General features: G+C 52.5%; 1 protein-coding gene across 2 annotated transcripts in view; it reads right to left on the reverse strand.

Annotated features, from left to right (window-relative positions):
- Window positions 1-6,734: 6,734 nt before the first annotated feature.
- Window positions 6,735-18,109, reverse strand: part of Mlxip (MLX interacting protein) — a 56,798-nt gene continuing 45,423 nt past the window's right edge. The window contains exons 9-17 of one of the 2 annotated variants that reach the window (XM_026402924.2): window positions 16,697-17,345; window positions 15,924-16,045; window positions 15,605-15,785; window positions 14,465-14,589; window positions 13,815-13,907; window positions 13,586-13,713; window positions 13,227-13,350; window positions 11,520-11,649; window positions 6,735-11,077 (exon numbers count right to left, since the gene is read on the reverse strand). In XM_026402924.2, coding sequence (XP_026258709.2) covers window positions 10,956-11,077; window positions 11,520-11,649; window positions 13,227-13,350; window positions 13,586-13,713; window positions 13,815-13,907; window positions 14,465-14,589; window positions 15,605-15,785; window positions 15,924-16,045; window positions 16,697-17,345 — 1,674 coding nt within the window. In that variant the 3' untranslated portion in view covers window positions 6,735-10,955. Of the gene's footprint in view, window positions 11,078-11,519; window positions 11,650-13,226; window positions 13,351-13,585; window positions 13,714-13,814; window positions 13,911-14,464; window positions 14,590-15,604; window positions 15,786-15,923; window positions 16,046-16,696; window positions 17,346-18,109 lie in introns of both variants that reach the window. The other variant, XM_026402923.2, reaches the window with a different exon arrangement.

The raw sequence follows: 18,109 nt of genomic DNA on the forward strand, positions 1-18,109 counted from the left end.
TGAGTTGCTTAACACTTCTCTGTTGCTGAGGCTGGCTTTGAACTTATGATCTTCCTGTCTCAACCTCCCGAGCCGCTGGGATTACAGGTGTGTGCCACCATACCTGGCTATTTCTTTATTTGTAATACTCGGGATGGAACCCAGAGGACTGTACCATTGAGCTACATCCCCACCCTTTTTATTATTTGTTTTGAGACAGGGTCTTGCTAAGTTGCTGAGGCTGGCCTTGAACTTTTGACCCTCCTGCCTCAGCTTCCTGGATATTACAAGTGTGTACCACCATGCCTAGATGTTTTTGGTTTTTAATTATAGCCACCATAAAAATGTGTGCAGCAAATAAACAGGTGAATTTGCCTATTTTTTCTTTGATGTCCTATCTAAAAAACCATTGCCCAGTCCAAAATCAGGAAGATCTGTGCATTTTCTCTAAGTTCCAAAGTCACGAAGGCTATTATTTTCCCCTGGTCTGGGCTGTGTTGGCAGAGGACAGATTTGCTTCTGGACTCTCAGTTCTGGCCTCTTGGTCAACAAATGTATCCTATTTCCAGAATAATACTTCCTTGGTGACTGTAGATTTGTAGTAAGTTTTAAAATTGGAAAGTGCTCCTCGGCATTGTGGAAATAAAAATTAGGAAGGGTGATTTTGAGATTGTTTTGGTTGTTCTGAGTCCTTTTCATCACCATATGTATTTTAGGACCATCTTGTCCATTTCTGAAAAAAAAAAAAAGGCCAACAAAAATTGGAATTTTTGCCAGGTGTGGTGGTGCACACCTATAATCCCAGCAACTCAGGAAGCTGAGACAGGAGGATCATAAGTTCAAATCCAGCCTCCACAAACAGTAAGGTGCTAAGCAACTCCGTGAGACCCTGTCTCTAAGTTAAATACAAAACAGGGCTGGGGGTGTGGCTCAGTGGTCAAGTGCCCCTGAATTCAATCCCTAGTACCAAAATTTTTTTTTTTTTAATTTTGATGGGGACCACATTGAATCTTTGAATTGGGGGAGTACATCAATCTTACAACAAGATTAAGCCTTTCCAACCATGAACATGGGATGTCCTTCCATTTATTTAGATCTTCTTTAGTTTCTTTCAATATTTTTTATTGAAGCAAAATTGATATGAAACAAAATTATCCATCATAAACTGTACGATTCAGTGGTATTTAGTGTGTTCATCATGTTGTGTAACCACTACTAATAGTAAATTCTAAAACACTTCATCATCCCCCCAAAGACCTTGTAACAATTAAGATGGCAAAGCTCACTTACCCCCACCCACCTCCTGGCAACTACCAGTCTGTGCTCTCTCTGTGGCTAGCTTTACTCTGGAAATCTCATTTGAATGGAGTCGTATATGATTGTTTGCATCTGGCTTTTTTTATTTAGCATGCCTTTTTTTTTTTTTTTTTTGGATACCAGGGATTGAACTCAGGGGCACTCGACCACTGAGCCCCATCCCCAGCCCTATTTTGTATTTTATTTAGAGATAGTGTCTCACTGAGTTGCTTAGCACCTCGCCATTGCTGAGGCTGGCTTTGAACTTGCAATCCTCCTGTCTTAGCCTCTGAGCCACTGGGATTACAGGTGTACACCACCGTGCCTGACACTTAGCATGCTTTTGAAGTCCATCCACATTGTAGAATGTATCATTAGTTTATTCCTTTTTATGGATAACTAATATTCCTTAGTGATGTTGTGTAGTATTCAGGGTAAGTCTTGCACTTCCTTAGTTAAGTTTATTCTTAAGGATCTTATTCTCTTTGATGGAACTCTTAATTTTATTTTTGCGTTGTTTATTGATAGTGTTCAGAAGTATAGCTGCCTTTTGTATATTAGTCTTGTTTCCTGCAACTCTGCTGAACTCACTGGCTCTCATAGGGGCATTTGTGTGCATGCATCCTTTTACGGTTCCTATATAGAGAATCAGGTCATCTACACATTTACTGAGTCGTCTGCGGCCATACCACCCTGAATGCACCCGCTCTCATCTGACCTAAGCAACTAAGCAAGGAAGATGAAATTCGTCAGCCCTGGTTAGGACTTAGATGAGAGTACTGGCTTTATTTCTGGCTTCCTAAACCAATCGCCTGCTATTTCTATGTCTTGTCTAAGGGCTCTGGGTAGACCCTTCAGCAGTGTTGACAAGAGATAGGAACAGACATCCGTGTCTTGCTCCTGATCTTGGGGGAAAGTTTCTGTCTTTTGCTGTTCAGCATCGTGGTATCCGCTGAGGGTTTTTCCTGGAAGCCCTTTATCAGGCTGAGGAAGTTCCCTTCTGCTCCTGGTTGGCTGAGTGTTCTAAGGATGAGTGGTGAGGCTTGGTTCTTGTGTGTGAAGTGAGGAAATCACACCTGCTCTGTAGGGTCTTTTAAATATAAGTATGGGACAACAGCAATGGGATGCCCCACTGTCTGCTGCTGCCAGGGGGCGGGGGCCGGGCTCTGGTCAGATGCCCCGGGACTACAGCTCAGATCAGCAGTAGTGACGCTGGGCAGTTATGTAACTCTCTCAGCCTCAATTTCCTTATCTCTAAAGTGGGGGTAATAATAGCACCTGCTTCATGGCCCGTTGCATCATCCCAGCAGGGAGTGGTAGATGTGATTTAAATCATGACCTTACTAAGTTAAGTACTCAGGGTGCAAAAGCTGCATGCTAGGCGAGATGGCTGATAAAATGAGATGTCCTTGTCCTTAAGGCAAGATGGTGATGTGAAGGTGGCACTGAATTACATCACCAGGCAGAAGATGGCATGTGACATGGGTGACAGAAATGGTGTACTACCGGTAGTAGTTCAAAGTCCAAGGTTGGGTGGGCCGGGCCAGGGCAGACCACAGGGAGCAGGAGAAAGCACCAGGGCTTCAGGGTGGGGAAGGGACCGGTGGCAGAGGTAAGGAAGACATGCGGCATGTGGCCAGCATGCCATGCTGGAACCTGGAGCCCAGAGGTGACTGGAGATGAAGCTGGTATTGTCCCAAGCGCTGGGCAAGGGCCTGGGCCTTCCCCTGGAAGACCAGCATTGGAGTGCTCCTGCTGGGGCGGGCGGGAAAGGGTGGGGTCAGAAGGGATGGGTGTCCGCAAGCCGTGGCAGCTCCCTGACCCTGGTGGATCAAAGCCGAGGAATCTGTTAGGAGATGACCCTGGCCAGTGCCAGTCACATCCACAGAATGAGATGGGACCACTGTTGGTAACACTCTTTGACAGATGAGAAGCGGAGGGCAGGCTGCTGAGGGAACTCAGGAATGCCTCCAGGTGCCACCAAGGATGGTGGCCCGAAGGGTGGCTTTAGCAAGAAGAAGAAACATGGAAGATGAAATTCGTCAGGTGTAGAGTCAAGAAATTAGAAGTGACAAGACCTGCTACCCACAATGCTCAGGTCTCCTTGGTGCATCCCGTCCCCAAAGTCGCAGGCGGGCACCATTCTAATCTGCAGTAGGCTGGAGTGGGATCTCGCACCCAGGCCTCCTGGTGAATGCGCTGAGGGCACTGGGAGCCCCAGGAGGCTTGAGCAGAAGGCCACCATCCCAAGGGTCATAACAATGACCATTCCGGCCTCATGGGTGGCAAATTGATGGACGAGCCCAGGAAGCGAAGCATGGAGGACACTGAAGGTGTCCGGGCAAGAGGGCGTGGGGATGGCAGGAGAGGTGGACTGTGCCCTTTTGAGGGAGCAACGGGGAGACCCACCAATGGGGTGAGCGTGGGAAGGGGAGGAGGATTCCAGGCCGGGTGGGGGGCTTGGCTTGAGCAGCTGGGTGCTGCCATGGGATACAGAGCATTTGGGGATGAAGAGGGTTTTGGCAGGGGAGGCTAAAGGTGGGGGTGGAGCCCACTTCACAGTAAGTTTGGTTGGGAGAGGGACTTAAGGGAGATTTGAGATTGAATGAGTCAATGGAAAAAAGGATATTGTGACAGGACAGATAAGGAACAAGGAAAGGCCCCCGGGGAGGTAAAGGGACAGGATCTAGGAAAACTAGGAAAACGTAAGACACAGCGTGCGAGGCTGATAGATAACCGCCGGCTCTTCCTTTGAAGTCTGCCCTTCCCTGTGGGGCTCGGCCTCCCCAGTGCCTCCTCCGCTTGCCGGAAGGCTTCTGGCCCAGGTGCCATCTACCACAGGGCTGTTCCCAGACGCCCCCTTCTGGCTCCTCTGGGGTCTCACAAGGCCCACTGCTCAGATTCGATACCATTGATTCCCTGACCTCGCTCAAACTTAGCCAGTCTTGATCAGAGGACAAGAGCGGAAAGAGGAAAAGCTGGACAAGGAGGACCGGCCATGGGAGGGACGGCCACGGGAGGAGCTGGTACCAGTCTGGGATGAGGGTGGGGTTCATTCGGGCCTCTCCCACCACACAACAGTCACAGAACCAGGCAGCCCTTGGGTCCCTTCCCCCAGGAACTCAGCTCAGTCAGACTAGATCAAGAGATTAGGCTGTTGCTGTACCATGCCCACTTAGGCAGGAAAGTAGACTCTTATCTTAGAAAGCTTTTCCCCTCGCTAAACAGTAGGGTTTTCTAGCTAATGATTCAGCAAAACAGAAAATCTGATCAATTACTACACCCCATTCCCCAGGTTTCTCACTGAGGGTGACTTCTATAGCTTCTCACAAAGCCTTTGGGAACTTTTTAATGACGGACCCTGCAGGAATCTATACAATTCTGGAAGTGGCATAAAAAAGCACATTTGCTATTGATGGGTGAAATCATACTGTGCCTAGGATTTGCTTTGAAAAAACAGAGGTAGGGCTGAGGTATAAATGGAACAAAACTGTCCTGCAGTGGACTGTTGTTAAAGTGGATGATGATTCACCATAGCGTTCTCTACTTCAGGGTGTACTGGAGATTTTCAGAACTAAAAAGATTTAAAAAAATCACACTACATAGGCTTAAAGCCAAATCCTAATATATAAAAAGAGCTACCAAAAATAAGAAGCAAAACTGAGGTCCACAGAACCAAGGCTACATGAAAATGAATGAAGAGCTTTCTCAGGGCACAGTGGTGCATGCTGTGAATCCTAGCAGATTGGGAGGCAGAGGCAGGAGGATCACAAGTTTGAGGTCTCAAAATAAGAATAAAAATGACTGGGCTCAGTCTTCATTGTAGCTCAATGGTAAAATAGCCCTGGGTTCAATCCCCAGTACCAAATAAAGAAATAAATAAAACATGGAATGCTTTTAATGCCATTTGGAGATTATTGTTACATCTACAACCCAAATTATTGAAATTTGGAATTGACATATCATCTTAGGACTCAATGCCTTCTTTAGCTTGACGTCTGTACCTGCTGGCTCCCACCTCCCTGCCCCCCTCCAGCTTTCTGAGGGCATGAGGCAGCTCTGGGGCTGAGTTCATTCCATAGTAACCTGGTCCCCGCCATGTGCTAGTTCTCTGCTGGGTACCAGGCCCTGGGCCCTTGTCATAAAAGGAAGATAAACTGAATAATCACAAACAGTGTCCTGGGGACTCAGGGCGCTGGGGCCTGACATCGGGCCCACACATGTACACTGGAGGGCCGGGCTTGGCGGGATGGGACAGGGCTTATGTTAGAGCCTGAGGCTGCCCCTGGGAAGCCCTGAAGGACCCAGCAGAAGAGCAACGAGCTTAGACTCTGCCCCAGAGCCCTCAGCGTGAGGGGCTGAGATGATGGGCTGGAGCTCCCAGGGAAGCTGGCAACTCGGGTGCCGATGGCAGTGGGATGGGGAGAGAGGAAGGATTTGGAGGAAATTGAGAAGCTCTTGGCATCAGGGGGGATGAGGGAGGGAGAAGAGGAGTCTCAGGCCTCCGGGTTTGAGCTTGGCAACTGGTGGGTGGGCAGAGCATCCTGGAGGGGTGTCCAGAAAGACAGTGGTCCCAAGGAAGCCTGCATTCACAGGGTAGGTGACAAACCCCTGCCATGAAGGATTTTGCCTGGGGACTTGTGTCCAAGGACCATTGGGATTAGAGTGTAGGTCACCATCAGCACAGCCCAAACTGGCCCAGCACTGAAAAGGCTCCTTGTCATGGCAATGGCCCCAAGACACGGGTCTTTCTGCTAATTGTTGATCCAATGCCTTAGACAACAAACACTGGGAAGTTGAACATCAGAGTGTCCCTGTGTTCAGGTGCGGAGGCTTTTGTCATCTCTAGTTTGCACTCTCTTCTTCCACACCTTCTTCCTCCACCTGCCTGCACAGGTGGTGGATAAGAGAGCCAGCCTGTAGGGAGCTGCTGGCTTGTTTCACAGGACAGTGGTGCAAATCTGAATCCCTGACTTGAGACACAGTGGGCTGATGCAGAGGCTTGTGTTTGATGAGATCCTCAGGACTCCCCCAGGGAAGAGTCTTCATGACACAAAGCAGGATCTTGGGCCTTGAGAACCAGCACCCTGCAGAGAAAGGCGATGGGCTGCAGATTCCTGTGGGCTGGAGGACCCTGGTTTCCACTGAGCTAAGCAACAGGTGTCTGTTTTGTTCTTCTCATTGATTTGAGCCCAGTACCATATGGTATGTGCAATCTTAAAAGGTGCTGGGGGCAAAATTTGGAGAAGACCAAGTTTGGATGGGTTAGGGAGGGAGCAGCTGTTAAAGCACAGGACCCTCAACCCCCCCACACCCTGCACCCAAGCCTCCACTCCAGGCTGAATCGCTGTCTCCCAATGTTCTGGCTCCTCACTTCGCCTTGCCCGCAGCTTGACAGGCAGCATTGAAGGCCACACAGAACAGCTTTTCAAAAAAATAAGATTTTTTTTTATTGTCTTGAATGCAAATATAGTTTAAAAAATGCATTGTAGTGTTGAATACAGCTGGTGGAAACGCGTTTCGACAGCAGAGTGTCAAAGGGCCGTGCTGGGGGTGATAGGGACAGAAGGAGCCTCTGGTCAAACCAGACCCTTTCCTGGTTTGGATTTTCATACCCCCAGGTGTAACCACCTCCTCAAAGGAGCCCTGCAGTCACTGAAGTTCACAACAGAAAAAAAAAAAAAAAAAAAAAACAGCCATGTACATAATAACTGAAACCTGGAAAAGAACAGAACATGCTGTAGCCATGGCCGTGGAGTAGCAGAACAAGCCGGTGTGCCCGCTGGCCCAGGGCAGGTGAAGATTCAAACAGGGCGCCCCTGGAGGAAGGCGGCCTGGGGACAGGCTGAGCCCTTCAGGCCTTCCCCCTGCAGGATGTAAACTCCGGAAATGTGTGACTTCGGTGTCTCCCACCCCTCACCAGATCTTCACTAGGAAACCCCAAGAGAACTAACTCTTCAAATTGCTTTGCCCAGGATGACTGTGGATCCAAAGTCTGAAGGCGAGATGGAGGTTGAGTTCTGCTAAATAATTGGAAAGGAATTTTATAAAAATTCCATGAAGTAAACACACACACGCACACACGCAGGCTTGTGCAAGTGTGGGTACACACACAAGACTACATTCAATGTGACAAGTTCCCTTCTTTCTTGAAGGTTGGTTTTTGCATGTGGCAACAAGCAGTCCAGTCTGGTGAGCTGAGGAGGCCTGTCCTCAGCCTCACCCACCCCCATGGCTGGCCCTGCAGGAGGCACAGGATAGGGTTGTTTCTTAAGGCCACCCCCTTTTCCTAGAGCCTTTGAGAAGCTGCCCACCTACCCCGGGGTGGCCTGTGGGTGGTGGCCAAGGTGCCTACCAGACAGTCCAAATGTCAAGACTGCTATTGAGCTCTTCCATTTCCCCTCACTGTCCCGCCCCTACACGTGGCCAGACATGGTTCAAGTCCTCTTTAATACTAACAGGCACTGAGGGGACAGGGTCTGAAGCCACATCCTGCTGCTCCGAGTGTCCCAGTGGGCTGCTCCCCAAACACTGCCCCCTGCAGAGGCCACAGGAAGATACTTTGCAAAGCCAAGTCACTGGCAGTGGTGCTTCTAACTACAGGCCAGATTCCCCAGTGTGGAGAAAGGCCCCACTCGCACTTTCATGAGCCTGTTCAGCAGAGGGAAAGGGATCCCCAGGATCAGATGAGGACAAAGGGAAGGGACTTCTGAAAGCAAGGAGGGGTGATGTCCCCTCCAAGCCTGCCCATCTGGGAGCCAGTGGGGAGAAGAGCTGAGCCCTGGGCCAAGGCTGGGTAAGCCCGTAGGGCCAGGACCTGTGACCCGTCACACACCCCAGGATGCTCTGACCACAGGCAGCCCAGTGCTACCAGCCACCTCACTCCTTCACTGGGAGCAACTGGGGTCTGGGCACTGTGTCCTCTGAGAATCCAAGTGGTCATCTCAGCCATGGCACAGAAACATTCAGGCCCAGGCTATGGAAGAGGGGAGGGGTCAGAACCCCAGTACAGCACATGGGATTAAACTGGGTCACAAGAGCACGGAGGCTCGTTGTCCACTGACTCTCCTCTGTGGGTGGCAGGGGACAGGGGCTGGACTGGGCTCCACAGCCCTCCACCCTTCTTTCACTAGACCCAGTGTGTCGTCAGTGCTGACTTCTGAGTGAAAAACCGCTGGACTGCAGCTGGCTTGCCATAGGGCCCCAGGAAGGTGACAGAGTGTGACCTGCTGCCAACTCTCAGAAAGCCCCTTGGCTGCACCCGCCCCGTCCGTGGTCTCCCACTCATAGCGAAAGAATGAGCAGCATGTGGGCACTGATGGCTTCGGAAGATTTCACAGAAACACTTTCAGAGACTGACAAGCCTGCCGTCCTTCTGTTTTTATCTTTTCAGGTCAATTTTCTCCTCTTCAAAGTGTCAGCATTGACAGGGGCTGGGGACAGGAATGGGGTGGGAAGGTGTATAAACAGCAGCCTCAGCTGCCCCAAACGCCAGCCAGGGAGCCCAGGACAAAGGTCAAGGACAGGCCCTTCCATTTGGCCAGATTCATCAGGCAAGACTCTAAACCAAGAAAATTCCCAGGTCATGAGACAATCCCATGTGAAGCAGAGACACGGCACTGCGGCCTCACAGCCACAGCAAGCAGAGGCACCAAGAGACTAAAGTTAGTCCCAGACAGAAACGGGCATCCAGCTAAGTCCACCAGGGCGCACACACTCACGCGCTCACATGCCGGCTCCGGTCTCACGGGACCCAACAGCCTTAGCTGAATCATGAACGTAAATTCAGCAAAAGAGAGGTAGGCCATGAAGCAGGAGGCCGATGATTTTACATCTCACTGTTTTTTTTTTCTTAAAGTTCCTCCCCAGTAGGGGTGGGAGCCCCCTGATCAGGAGAGCCTTGGCCACCACTACACCACCTGCAGGTTACAAGGCACAGGAGTGGGAAGGGCTGGGCCTGGGTCCCCCAGAAGGCCCTCCCAGCAATGTCTGGTTGTCCTCTCTCCCTTCTGATCCTGGTGGGGCTCCTCCCCAAACACAAGACGGGCTGAACTTTGAGCATGCTGACATATGGTCTTAACTTCTGAAAGGGAACTCTGAATTTATCCTGGGGTAAGGGATCAATTCCATTACCATTTCCCAGTGGAATACAAAGCACCGGCCCCCACATGCCTTGCTCACCCCTCGGCCTGTAAACATGTTTTTTGAGGTGGCTAAGGGGTGCCACCAAGCTGCTCTACACGGGGCAGAAGTGCAGACAGGGAAGCAGATGGCTGGTTAGGGCCCACTACAGAGATGGTGGCTCAGCCAGTGGCTGAAAGAGACACCCCCTTCTCTGTCCTCCATCCACCAAGGCTGAGGTGGAGCTGGAGCCCCTGCCTCTGCCTGGGTGGAACTTAGGGGCATCCCAGGGCTTCCTCCTCAGGTGACTCCTTCAGGCATGAGGGCGAGGACAGGTGGGAGGCCAGGGTTGAAAGGCGGCTCTGATCCTCACAGCAGATCAGAGAAGCACGTTCTTCCCAGGAGGAACCTGAGTGCTGGGGAGAGCACTCAGGTGCAACCACCTGCAGCTGTCCTTCCTCATCCCTTCCAGCTGCAGCGTGCACTCAGGACCCCTGAACCTTTGGATGCCTGCCACCTCCAGCCACACCTCCATTGTACCAAATCCGAGTGCAGTCCTTCATGTCTCACCTGGGGACATCTGAAGATAGCTCTGAGGTGACCCTCTCAGCATTTAGCTTCCTCCCCAAACACAGACGGGCTGGACTTTGAGCATGCTGACATGCGGTCTAAGACCTGCCCTTGTTCAGGATCCCAGCTGACCCCCACCAGACAAGACGGCCAGCTGACTGCACAGTGCGGCCTGGGCCTTTTGCATGCCAGAACTCAGGGAAACTTCCCTGGGCACGCCTCCCTTTCTGCCACCAGGTGGGGATCAGGGCAGAGGCCTCAGCTGTAAGAGGACCCCCACAGGCCTTGGGCCAGGTCCCCAGCAGCACTGAGGAGAACACAACACCAGGTGGACCAAACACAACTGACAAGGCAGCTGGAGGGCCTCTGAGCTGAGCAGTCGCTTGGGCGATGCTGTGCATGCTCGGCGCCTCTGTTGGGCCTGTGTGCTACGGGTCTGTGAGGAAGGCACTTCCCCAGCAGCCTATGGGGTGGAAGAGGGCAGCCCACCAAGCCACAGTTGGAACAGAAGCCCAGGTCACCCACAAGGGCCAGGCGCCGTCAGGGTCAGAGGCAGGAATAAGTCCTCTGCCTGCCCCGGGCAGGATCACCAGAGGAGCGCAGGAAGCCGAGGGTGGAGGAGCAGGAAGTCTCAAGACAGGAACTCAGAGGGACCCGCGAGGTTTCCCACCAGCAGGATCAGGCTTTGTCTCCTTGTCCCATCTGCTTCACTCACTGGTCCAGGACCCAGACGGGCCACCAGCAGGTTAGGACTAGAAAGGCGCTTTTCCCTTTGTCCAGCTGCCCTGTGGGCAGGGAGGTTGGTGACTGAGGTTGCTGAGAGAGAGGTCACAGCAAGGGGTTCCCAAGATGGGCTATCGCTGTGGGCAGGCCCTGAGCGTGGCATCCTGACAGCCAGTAGAGCAGGGAGGCCCAAGGCTTTGCGTCAGGAAGAGCGGGGACAGGTCGGGTCTCCAGGCATCTCATGAGGTCATATGCCATCTAAGTGGCTAGGATTCCCCCGATCTCTTGCCAATCCTGGTGACAGCTTCTGATGCCTGCTCTGGCAGCTGGGACGGGTCTGTCAGAACAGAGGTGGTGATGCTCAGCTGCCGGAGGGTGCTCAACACCACTGGAAGACAAAGGGCAAGTTAGCCTGGGGACACGACCCACAACAGCAGAGCACGTGACTTCACAGGCGAGACCCTACAGGATGCTTTTCAGGCATAAAGACGACAGTCCAGAGCCAAGTGCAGGGGGGACTGTGGGCAAGGCCCCGGCCCAGACCCTGCTAGCCTCAGTCCTCACAAAAGCTGCCTGTACCCTGAATTAAACAATAGTCAATAGCCCCTAAAGCCACCTAGCAAATACCAGGTGCTCAATAACAAAGCTGGACTGGAGCAGACTGGCAGACACACTGCCCTTGCAGTAGCTTTGCTGGCTCAGGGCCTCTTGTATGGCATCATCCTCCCATCCCCGGCACTGCGGGCAGGATCCCCTAAGCACTGATTCCAGCTACATGCCTCCCTGCTTCCCTCCCTCTCTCCGGCACCAGCATCAACCATCCCACTCACTCGGCCTGAGGATGGGCAGGGAGCAGTGCTGGTCCAGCCAGGACAGTGTTGTCTGGTGCAGCTCCTCCAGGCTGCCAGTGGACACCATCCCTTTGAAGGACTCAAACAGAGGCTTGATGATGATGCTAAACTGCAGGGCATGGGTTAAGGAGAAGAGAGTGTGCAGGAGGGCCAGAGAGCAGGCAACTGAGGGAAGACAAAACCCAGTGACAGCCCGGCTTTCCTCCTGATTCCCCTGGACTAGCAAGTGTCAAGCACAGAGAGCTGATCAGAGACAGAGGCAGTCCTGTCTCCAGGCAAGCTGTGTCCTCCGTGTGATCAGATAGTTTTCTCTAACTATGACCACGGAGTGAGCAGAAGGCAGGGAGACACAGGTCCTGAAATAATGTCATGAACAGATTTTTATGTAACACAGGAGGCCCAAAGCTGACAGATGAGCAGCTGTCTGGAGGGGGCATGTCGGCATGTCTTCTGTGTGCCCGCGCACTGGGCAGCTCCTGGCTGCTTCCTGAACCAGGGCCACACCCTCCTAGGTGTGCTCAGTGACAGCAGGCTACCAACGTCTCCTGGACTTCACTGTCCACCCCCACCTAGCCCTGTGACAGGTTCTCACTCCAGATGCCACCTGGCTCCATTAATGACAGGAGACAGGAGAGCAAAGCAAGCTGAGTCACATGGACGAGTGTCTGCCATCTCTTCATTTAAAACCACCCACGGAAGTACACACAGGTGGCTCTGCCCTGTCAGACTGCTGCAGCTGTAATCCTTGCATTCCATGTGCTTGTTTCCTCCAAATGCCAGGCCCCTGGCCCCACGTCATGGCTGACCTGCCACACGAGGGCCCTGCCTACTTGGAGGCAGAGCGGAAGCTGGTGAAGAAGCTATCCCTGTAAGAACTGTACTGCCATCTGGAAGGCAAAGACATGGCCTAGTACCCAGGACATTCAAAGCCAGGTGAACACAAACTGAGAGGAATCTGAGGGGACTGGTTTCAAATCCAGGCTCTGTCACTGTAAATATTGATTATTTTTTTAGTTATAGATGGTATGTGGTGCTGAGGATCCAACCCAGAGCCTTACACGTGCAAGGCAGGCCCTCTACCACTGAGCCCCAGCCCCAGCCCTTGCCCCTGCCACTGTAAATTTTTTTTCTTCTTCTTTTTTTTTTTTTTTTTGGTACCAAGGATTGAACCCAGAGGTTCTTCTTAAGCACTGAGCCACAAATCCAGCCCCTTTTGGAGACAAGAGTCTAAGTTGCTGAGGCTGGCTTTGAACTTGAGATCCTTTTGCCTCAGCCTCCCAAGATGCTGGGATTACAGGAATGCACTGCACCCCACTCTTCCACTGTAACTAGGTGAGCCCCGTTTCCACCTGTCAGTGAAAAGTAAAAAGGCTGCGAGGCTGTTTGACCCCTTTCCTTCCCCGCTTGCTGCCTCTGCTGGTGGCTCCAGCATTCTTCACAGACCTAGATAGCAGAAGAGGTCACGTGGCCTCCTGGCTTTTCCTGCAAAGCACCCTGGAAGCTCTCCCCTGGACGCAGGCCAGGCCAGAACATACCTCTTTCCCCAGAGACAGAAACTAGCACTGCCTATCATGATGAGCCAATGTCAACCACGCAGAAAGCTCTCTAAGGGAACTGAGCGTCACGTCTACTGTTTCAGTATGTTGCCTACAGGAGGGAAGAGCAAAAAAGACCACCCAAAGATACAATCCAGAACTTCCAATTCTGCAGGATCCGGCTTTTCACGTACTCGTCAAACATGTCTCTCATGTGATCATACTGAAGCCGGGTGACAGAGACTCCTGTGGCGGGGAGCAGCTGCTGGCAGGAGCTGAAACAACAGGAGGAATCAGGGAAAGCTCTGAAGGCAGCTGGCGGCAGAGGAGAACCCTGGGACAGGTGGGCAGGGCCGGCCTGCTGCTGGGCCACTGCCAGGCACAAACGCAGGCCTGTGGGCAGAGGACCAGAACCTAAATGCTGTAGGAGAGGCTCCGTCAGCAGCAAAACCACAAAAGGTCCCTCTGCCACGTGAATGTGTGAGGCTGAGCACCCAGCCCAAGCCTCACATGATGGTGGTGTTGAGCTCCTCGATCTCATCCCGAAGCCGCCGGGCCTCCTCCTGCATCTGGCTCCGCTCTTGCTGCAGCTTGGTGATGTACTCCACGGTCTTCTGCAGTGTGATGGCATGGCTGGTCTGCAGAAGGCAGGAGACTCAGGTGGCAGCACCTGGTGTGTCAAAGGCACGCAGGGAAGAGCCATCCTGTCACCACCACCTGACACTCTCAGGCAACTCACCAGCTTGGAATTATTGGAGATTAAACTGTTGAGGGTGTCAAAGCCCATCTTGATGTTGAAGCGCCTCTTCTGCTCAGCTGAGATATGCCGGTGCTGCTGGGAAGTAACTGGTCACTAAGACAAGAGCAGGCCTTGGACCGCATCCCTCCTCATTGCCCAACCTGACACTGAGTGGCTGGAAGCAGACTGGGACCCTGGGGCACATGATAGGCCAGGGCTAGAGAGCTACACAGGAGAGGGACAACAAAAAACTAAAAGGATCCAATGAGGGGCCAGGGTAGACTACAGCTACCACCTCTCCTCTCCAACCCAGTGCTTCTGGCTGCCGCGGCCTTCCTCAACTGGTGGTGGCAAAGCTGCACCCCTATCATGCTGGAGGATTCAAAGCTGATCCCTGGGTTCAAGGTCCACACAAAGTTTTCTAATAGGCCTTCATTGCCAAGGGGCTGGCTGAGGGGAAGGGGGGGGGCAACAGAGGGGCGGATTGGATCTCAATGTTTCTGGCTGCCTGAGGGTGTGACATCAGACAAATGCCAAACCAGTGGTTCTTTTTTCCAGATGGATACAGCTGCCCCAAGGTTCCTGAATATTATTTCCCTTCTCTCCTCATCCTGACAAGGAAATCAAGACCCAAGAGAGACGCGTCATACCTTTAATGCAAATACGTTTTTGGTGTCTGCAGATTTCCCTGAGCAGCTGTTCTGGGGAGACTGAGGACTAGGGCTTTGTTCTGACGCACACGGAGAGGCCTTCCCTGAGTTTGGGCAGTCTCGACCTAGGAAGAACAGAAACTGCTCTCAGGGAAGAGCCTGAGAGAGGACTCACTATCATGAAGGAAGGTTAGCAACCCTCAGACACAGGGATCCTCCAACTCCTGAGACTAGAGGCCCGTTTTTTAACCTTTCATAGTTGCCCCAGAGTAAAAAAAACCCTTGCCAACACTGAAAGGGGTATTTCCCTTAGCCCAGGCAAGGCCCGGCAAAGGCAAGTCAGATATGGGGCAGGAACGCAGCCTGAGCTCTGCAGCCCCAGGTCTCAGGGAGTGGCGGCCATTAGAGGGGAGGTCTGACTGCTGACCCAGCCCCCTACAATACTACCTCTAGGCAGCCAGGGGTTTCCACAGGGTTTGTAAGGTCCCTGTTCTTACCTTGTGTGTGGAGCACATTGGAATCTGTCTTATTTCTGTTCTTTAAACTCTACATGTATGCTTTCTTAAATTTTTATCTTACCCATTCCCTGAAATTTTTAATCAAAACCCATTGCCACCTTTGGACCCACACAGAACAAGTAGAGCAGCGCTGTGACCTCATGGTTCTTGTCACTGCCGTCTCTTAAGCAGACAGTTCTTGGGTCCCTTTCCAGCCTTCTTGGCCTGCCCCACTTTACTGCACCAGACGTCCCAGGTTCACGTCCTCTCTACTGGATTATTTCCCCCAAACTATGGTCAGGCTCCACAGCATGGCTCTGACCCCAGGTTCCTTCATCTTACCAGCAGGGCTGTGCGGCCCTGGGCTTTTCCGAGCTTATCTTAGGGACTTAACTCATAATTCTCTCAACTCCTTATCTTTCTAGACTGAAGAGTCCATTTTTTTCAAAACCTGTCCTTATAAAAGACAGTGGCTGCTGCCCAAGCACACCAGCTGCCTGTGCCGTAGTGTGCCGGTGGCCTGCGCATGAGTGCTGCCCCAGTCACCCTGCTGCCCACCCAGCATGTCCCAGTCCTGGAGGCCCATGGGCAGTTGCTCGTTTCTGTGTGAAGTCCCAACTACTCAAGTAGTGTGAACACTCACTGGACCCTGAGGCAGGGCCCTGGGGACTGCCCCCATGCAGTTGGGTCTGCTCGCCCTTCACCAGGGAGTCTGGCACTGTGCTCGGAGAGAAGAGCCGGGAGACAGGGGTGGGCTGGCTGCTCGTGCTATGGCTGAGGTCTGTCACCAGGACGCTGCTGTGGAACTCCGTGACTCCAGGAGCCTGTGGTGACATGGGAGAGACTGGTCACCCAGTGCTAATGCACAGCAGAGCAGACCGGTTACCATGGATGAGAGCCACTCAAATGCAGGCTGCTCTGGGGTGATTCAGACACTGAGGTCTGCCTGGGGCCCTCCTCACCCTAGCGATGGAAGCAGGTGCGATGACCACACTGGACTGGGACACAGTAGATGCCAGGATCCCTTCTCTCTTCAGAGGGCCTGATGTCATGATCACTGCTTGTGGCTGGCCTGGAAAGGTAGCTGCCAGGACAAGGCTAAGATGAAGGGAAGGCCTGGGCCTGCCATTACAGACCCAGCCCCCAAGCTGCAGGTGGCCTAGCTCCCAAGAAGCGGGTGTGTGCATGGGCACACACACACACACACACACACACACACACACACAACAATACACACATACACCCTCTAGGCCCCTCACCACAAGGGAGAGACAAGACCACCAGGGCATCTAAGTTGTTTTTGCAACTTCTTGAAGAAGACACATTATAGACTCTTGAAAGAGATGCCTGGGACCGTGTGTGTGTGTGTGTGTGTGTGTGTGTGTGTGTGTGTGTGTGTGTGTTTTATAATTTTAGTTGTAAATGAACACAATATCTTTATCTTATTTATTTTTATGTGGTGCTGAGGATTGGACCCAGTGCCTAGGTAAGCGCTCTACCTCTGAGTAGAGGCCCAGGCCCAGACCATGTGTTTTCAAACTGTGGGCTGATACTAACTTCAAAAAAGGACATAAAATAGAAGAGGGAATAGATCATGCACATGCATTACCCATGACACTTCTACTTTGTTTAAATGTGTGTGTGTGTGAAAGGGATGGCCTCAAGCTTGACAGCCTCTGGGACAGGGGGACACCCCTCCCTGGAGATCCCATGCAGGTGCACTCCCCTGACTCACCTGGGGCCAGGCGAGCGTTCTTCAACACCAAGGACCTGGGCTCAGGTTTGGAAGCAGGCACTATTTTGGGGGACTGCTTGGGCCTCCCTCCAGTGAAGGATACAGGTTTGGGGTGTACAAAAGTTAAACGAGGTTGGGGAGGCCCAACAGCAGGTGGCCGGGGGGCAGGGGACAGTGCCAGGCCACAGGGGGAGGGGGAAGGGGTGGGGTGGCGGGCTGTGATCACAAGGCCCTGGCTCTGGCTGAAGGTGGTGGTGCAGGCTGTGTGGGTGAGGGTGGCGGAAGCCGTGTGGGTGATGACAGGGGGCGACTTGCTGACTTCAGCAAACTTCTGCAGAAAGGCAGGTGGCGTTGGGGGGTTTAGGGCAGGGACAGGAGAGGAAACTAAAGGTAATGCAGATGGAACAGGGGCTGGGGCAGGGCTGGGGGAGAGTAAGGGCATGGTAAAGATGGGGAGGAAGGGCTGAGGGACGCTTGGGGGAGGCTCCGAGGGACCAAAGTCCGGGGACTGGGTAAACGGGTCCTCAGTCTGAGAAGCACGCTCACAGCCCTGCCCACCTGTGGGGTCAAGGGAGGAAGCAGCAGAGGGTACGATGAGGCTGTCGGGAAGGCTCACAGTGGGCAGAGCAGAGGTCTGCAGGACGCTCCCCTGAGAAAGGAAGAGAAGTGAAGGGCCAACTTGGATCAGACGTCCACCTTCACCCTTTAGTGTTTTTCGTACTACAAAGCTCAACTTCAGACACTGGGACGGAGGGACTGAAATGCTATCTCTCTGCTGCTGCGCTAGGAAAATAGATCGGTGTCCCCAGGGCGTTGACAGGAGTCTTATTTCCATGAGGAGCTGAATGATAACACAGTTCAGACAAAGCAGCGGCCTCCACACAGCTGGACAGCAGCCTGGGAATATCTGGTTTCTGGAGTCCAGTAAGGGTCTCCCTACAGTTTCTGTCATCTTCTATTACAGAGCAGAGTTGGCCTGGACTGCAGCTGCTCAGGGGTTCCCCCAGGACAGCTTCAGATGTCAATTTCTAGGCAGGCCATATCTTCCTAAGTGGGAAAAGCTATGAGGAATCAACTGTGGAGACCTCGGTTTCTATAGAAGAAATTCTTCCCCGAGTCAGGTGGAGGGAGATGGTGCCAGGTTACCAGTAGCTAACTGGATACAGGCACCAGCCAGAGAGGATTCTCCCAGGGCAGCTTGTTCAGTTCTGTAGCCTCAGCACCTGGTAACCAACTTTTGTTGATTACTAAGTAAAACAAGTGAAAGAAATACACAGAACTATTTTTATTAGTGATCCGTGTTTTCATTCTCTCTAGCTAATCCTATCTCAACTGTTCAGAACAGAACTGGCCACACATAAGTCATGAGGATCCTCGGGGGAGAACACCTGTGGTGTGTAAGAATGCTTCTGA

Source organism: Urocitellus parryii, chromosome 3, assembly GCF_045843805.1.
Source record: "Urocitellus parryii isolate mUroPar1 chromosome 3, mUroPar1.hap1, whole genome shotgun sequence".
Taxonomy (NCBI): Eukaryota; Metazoa; Chordata; class Mammalia; order Rodentia; family Sciuridae; genus Urocitellus; species Urocitellus parryii.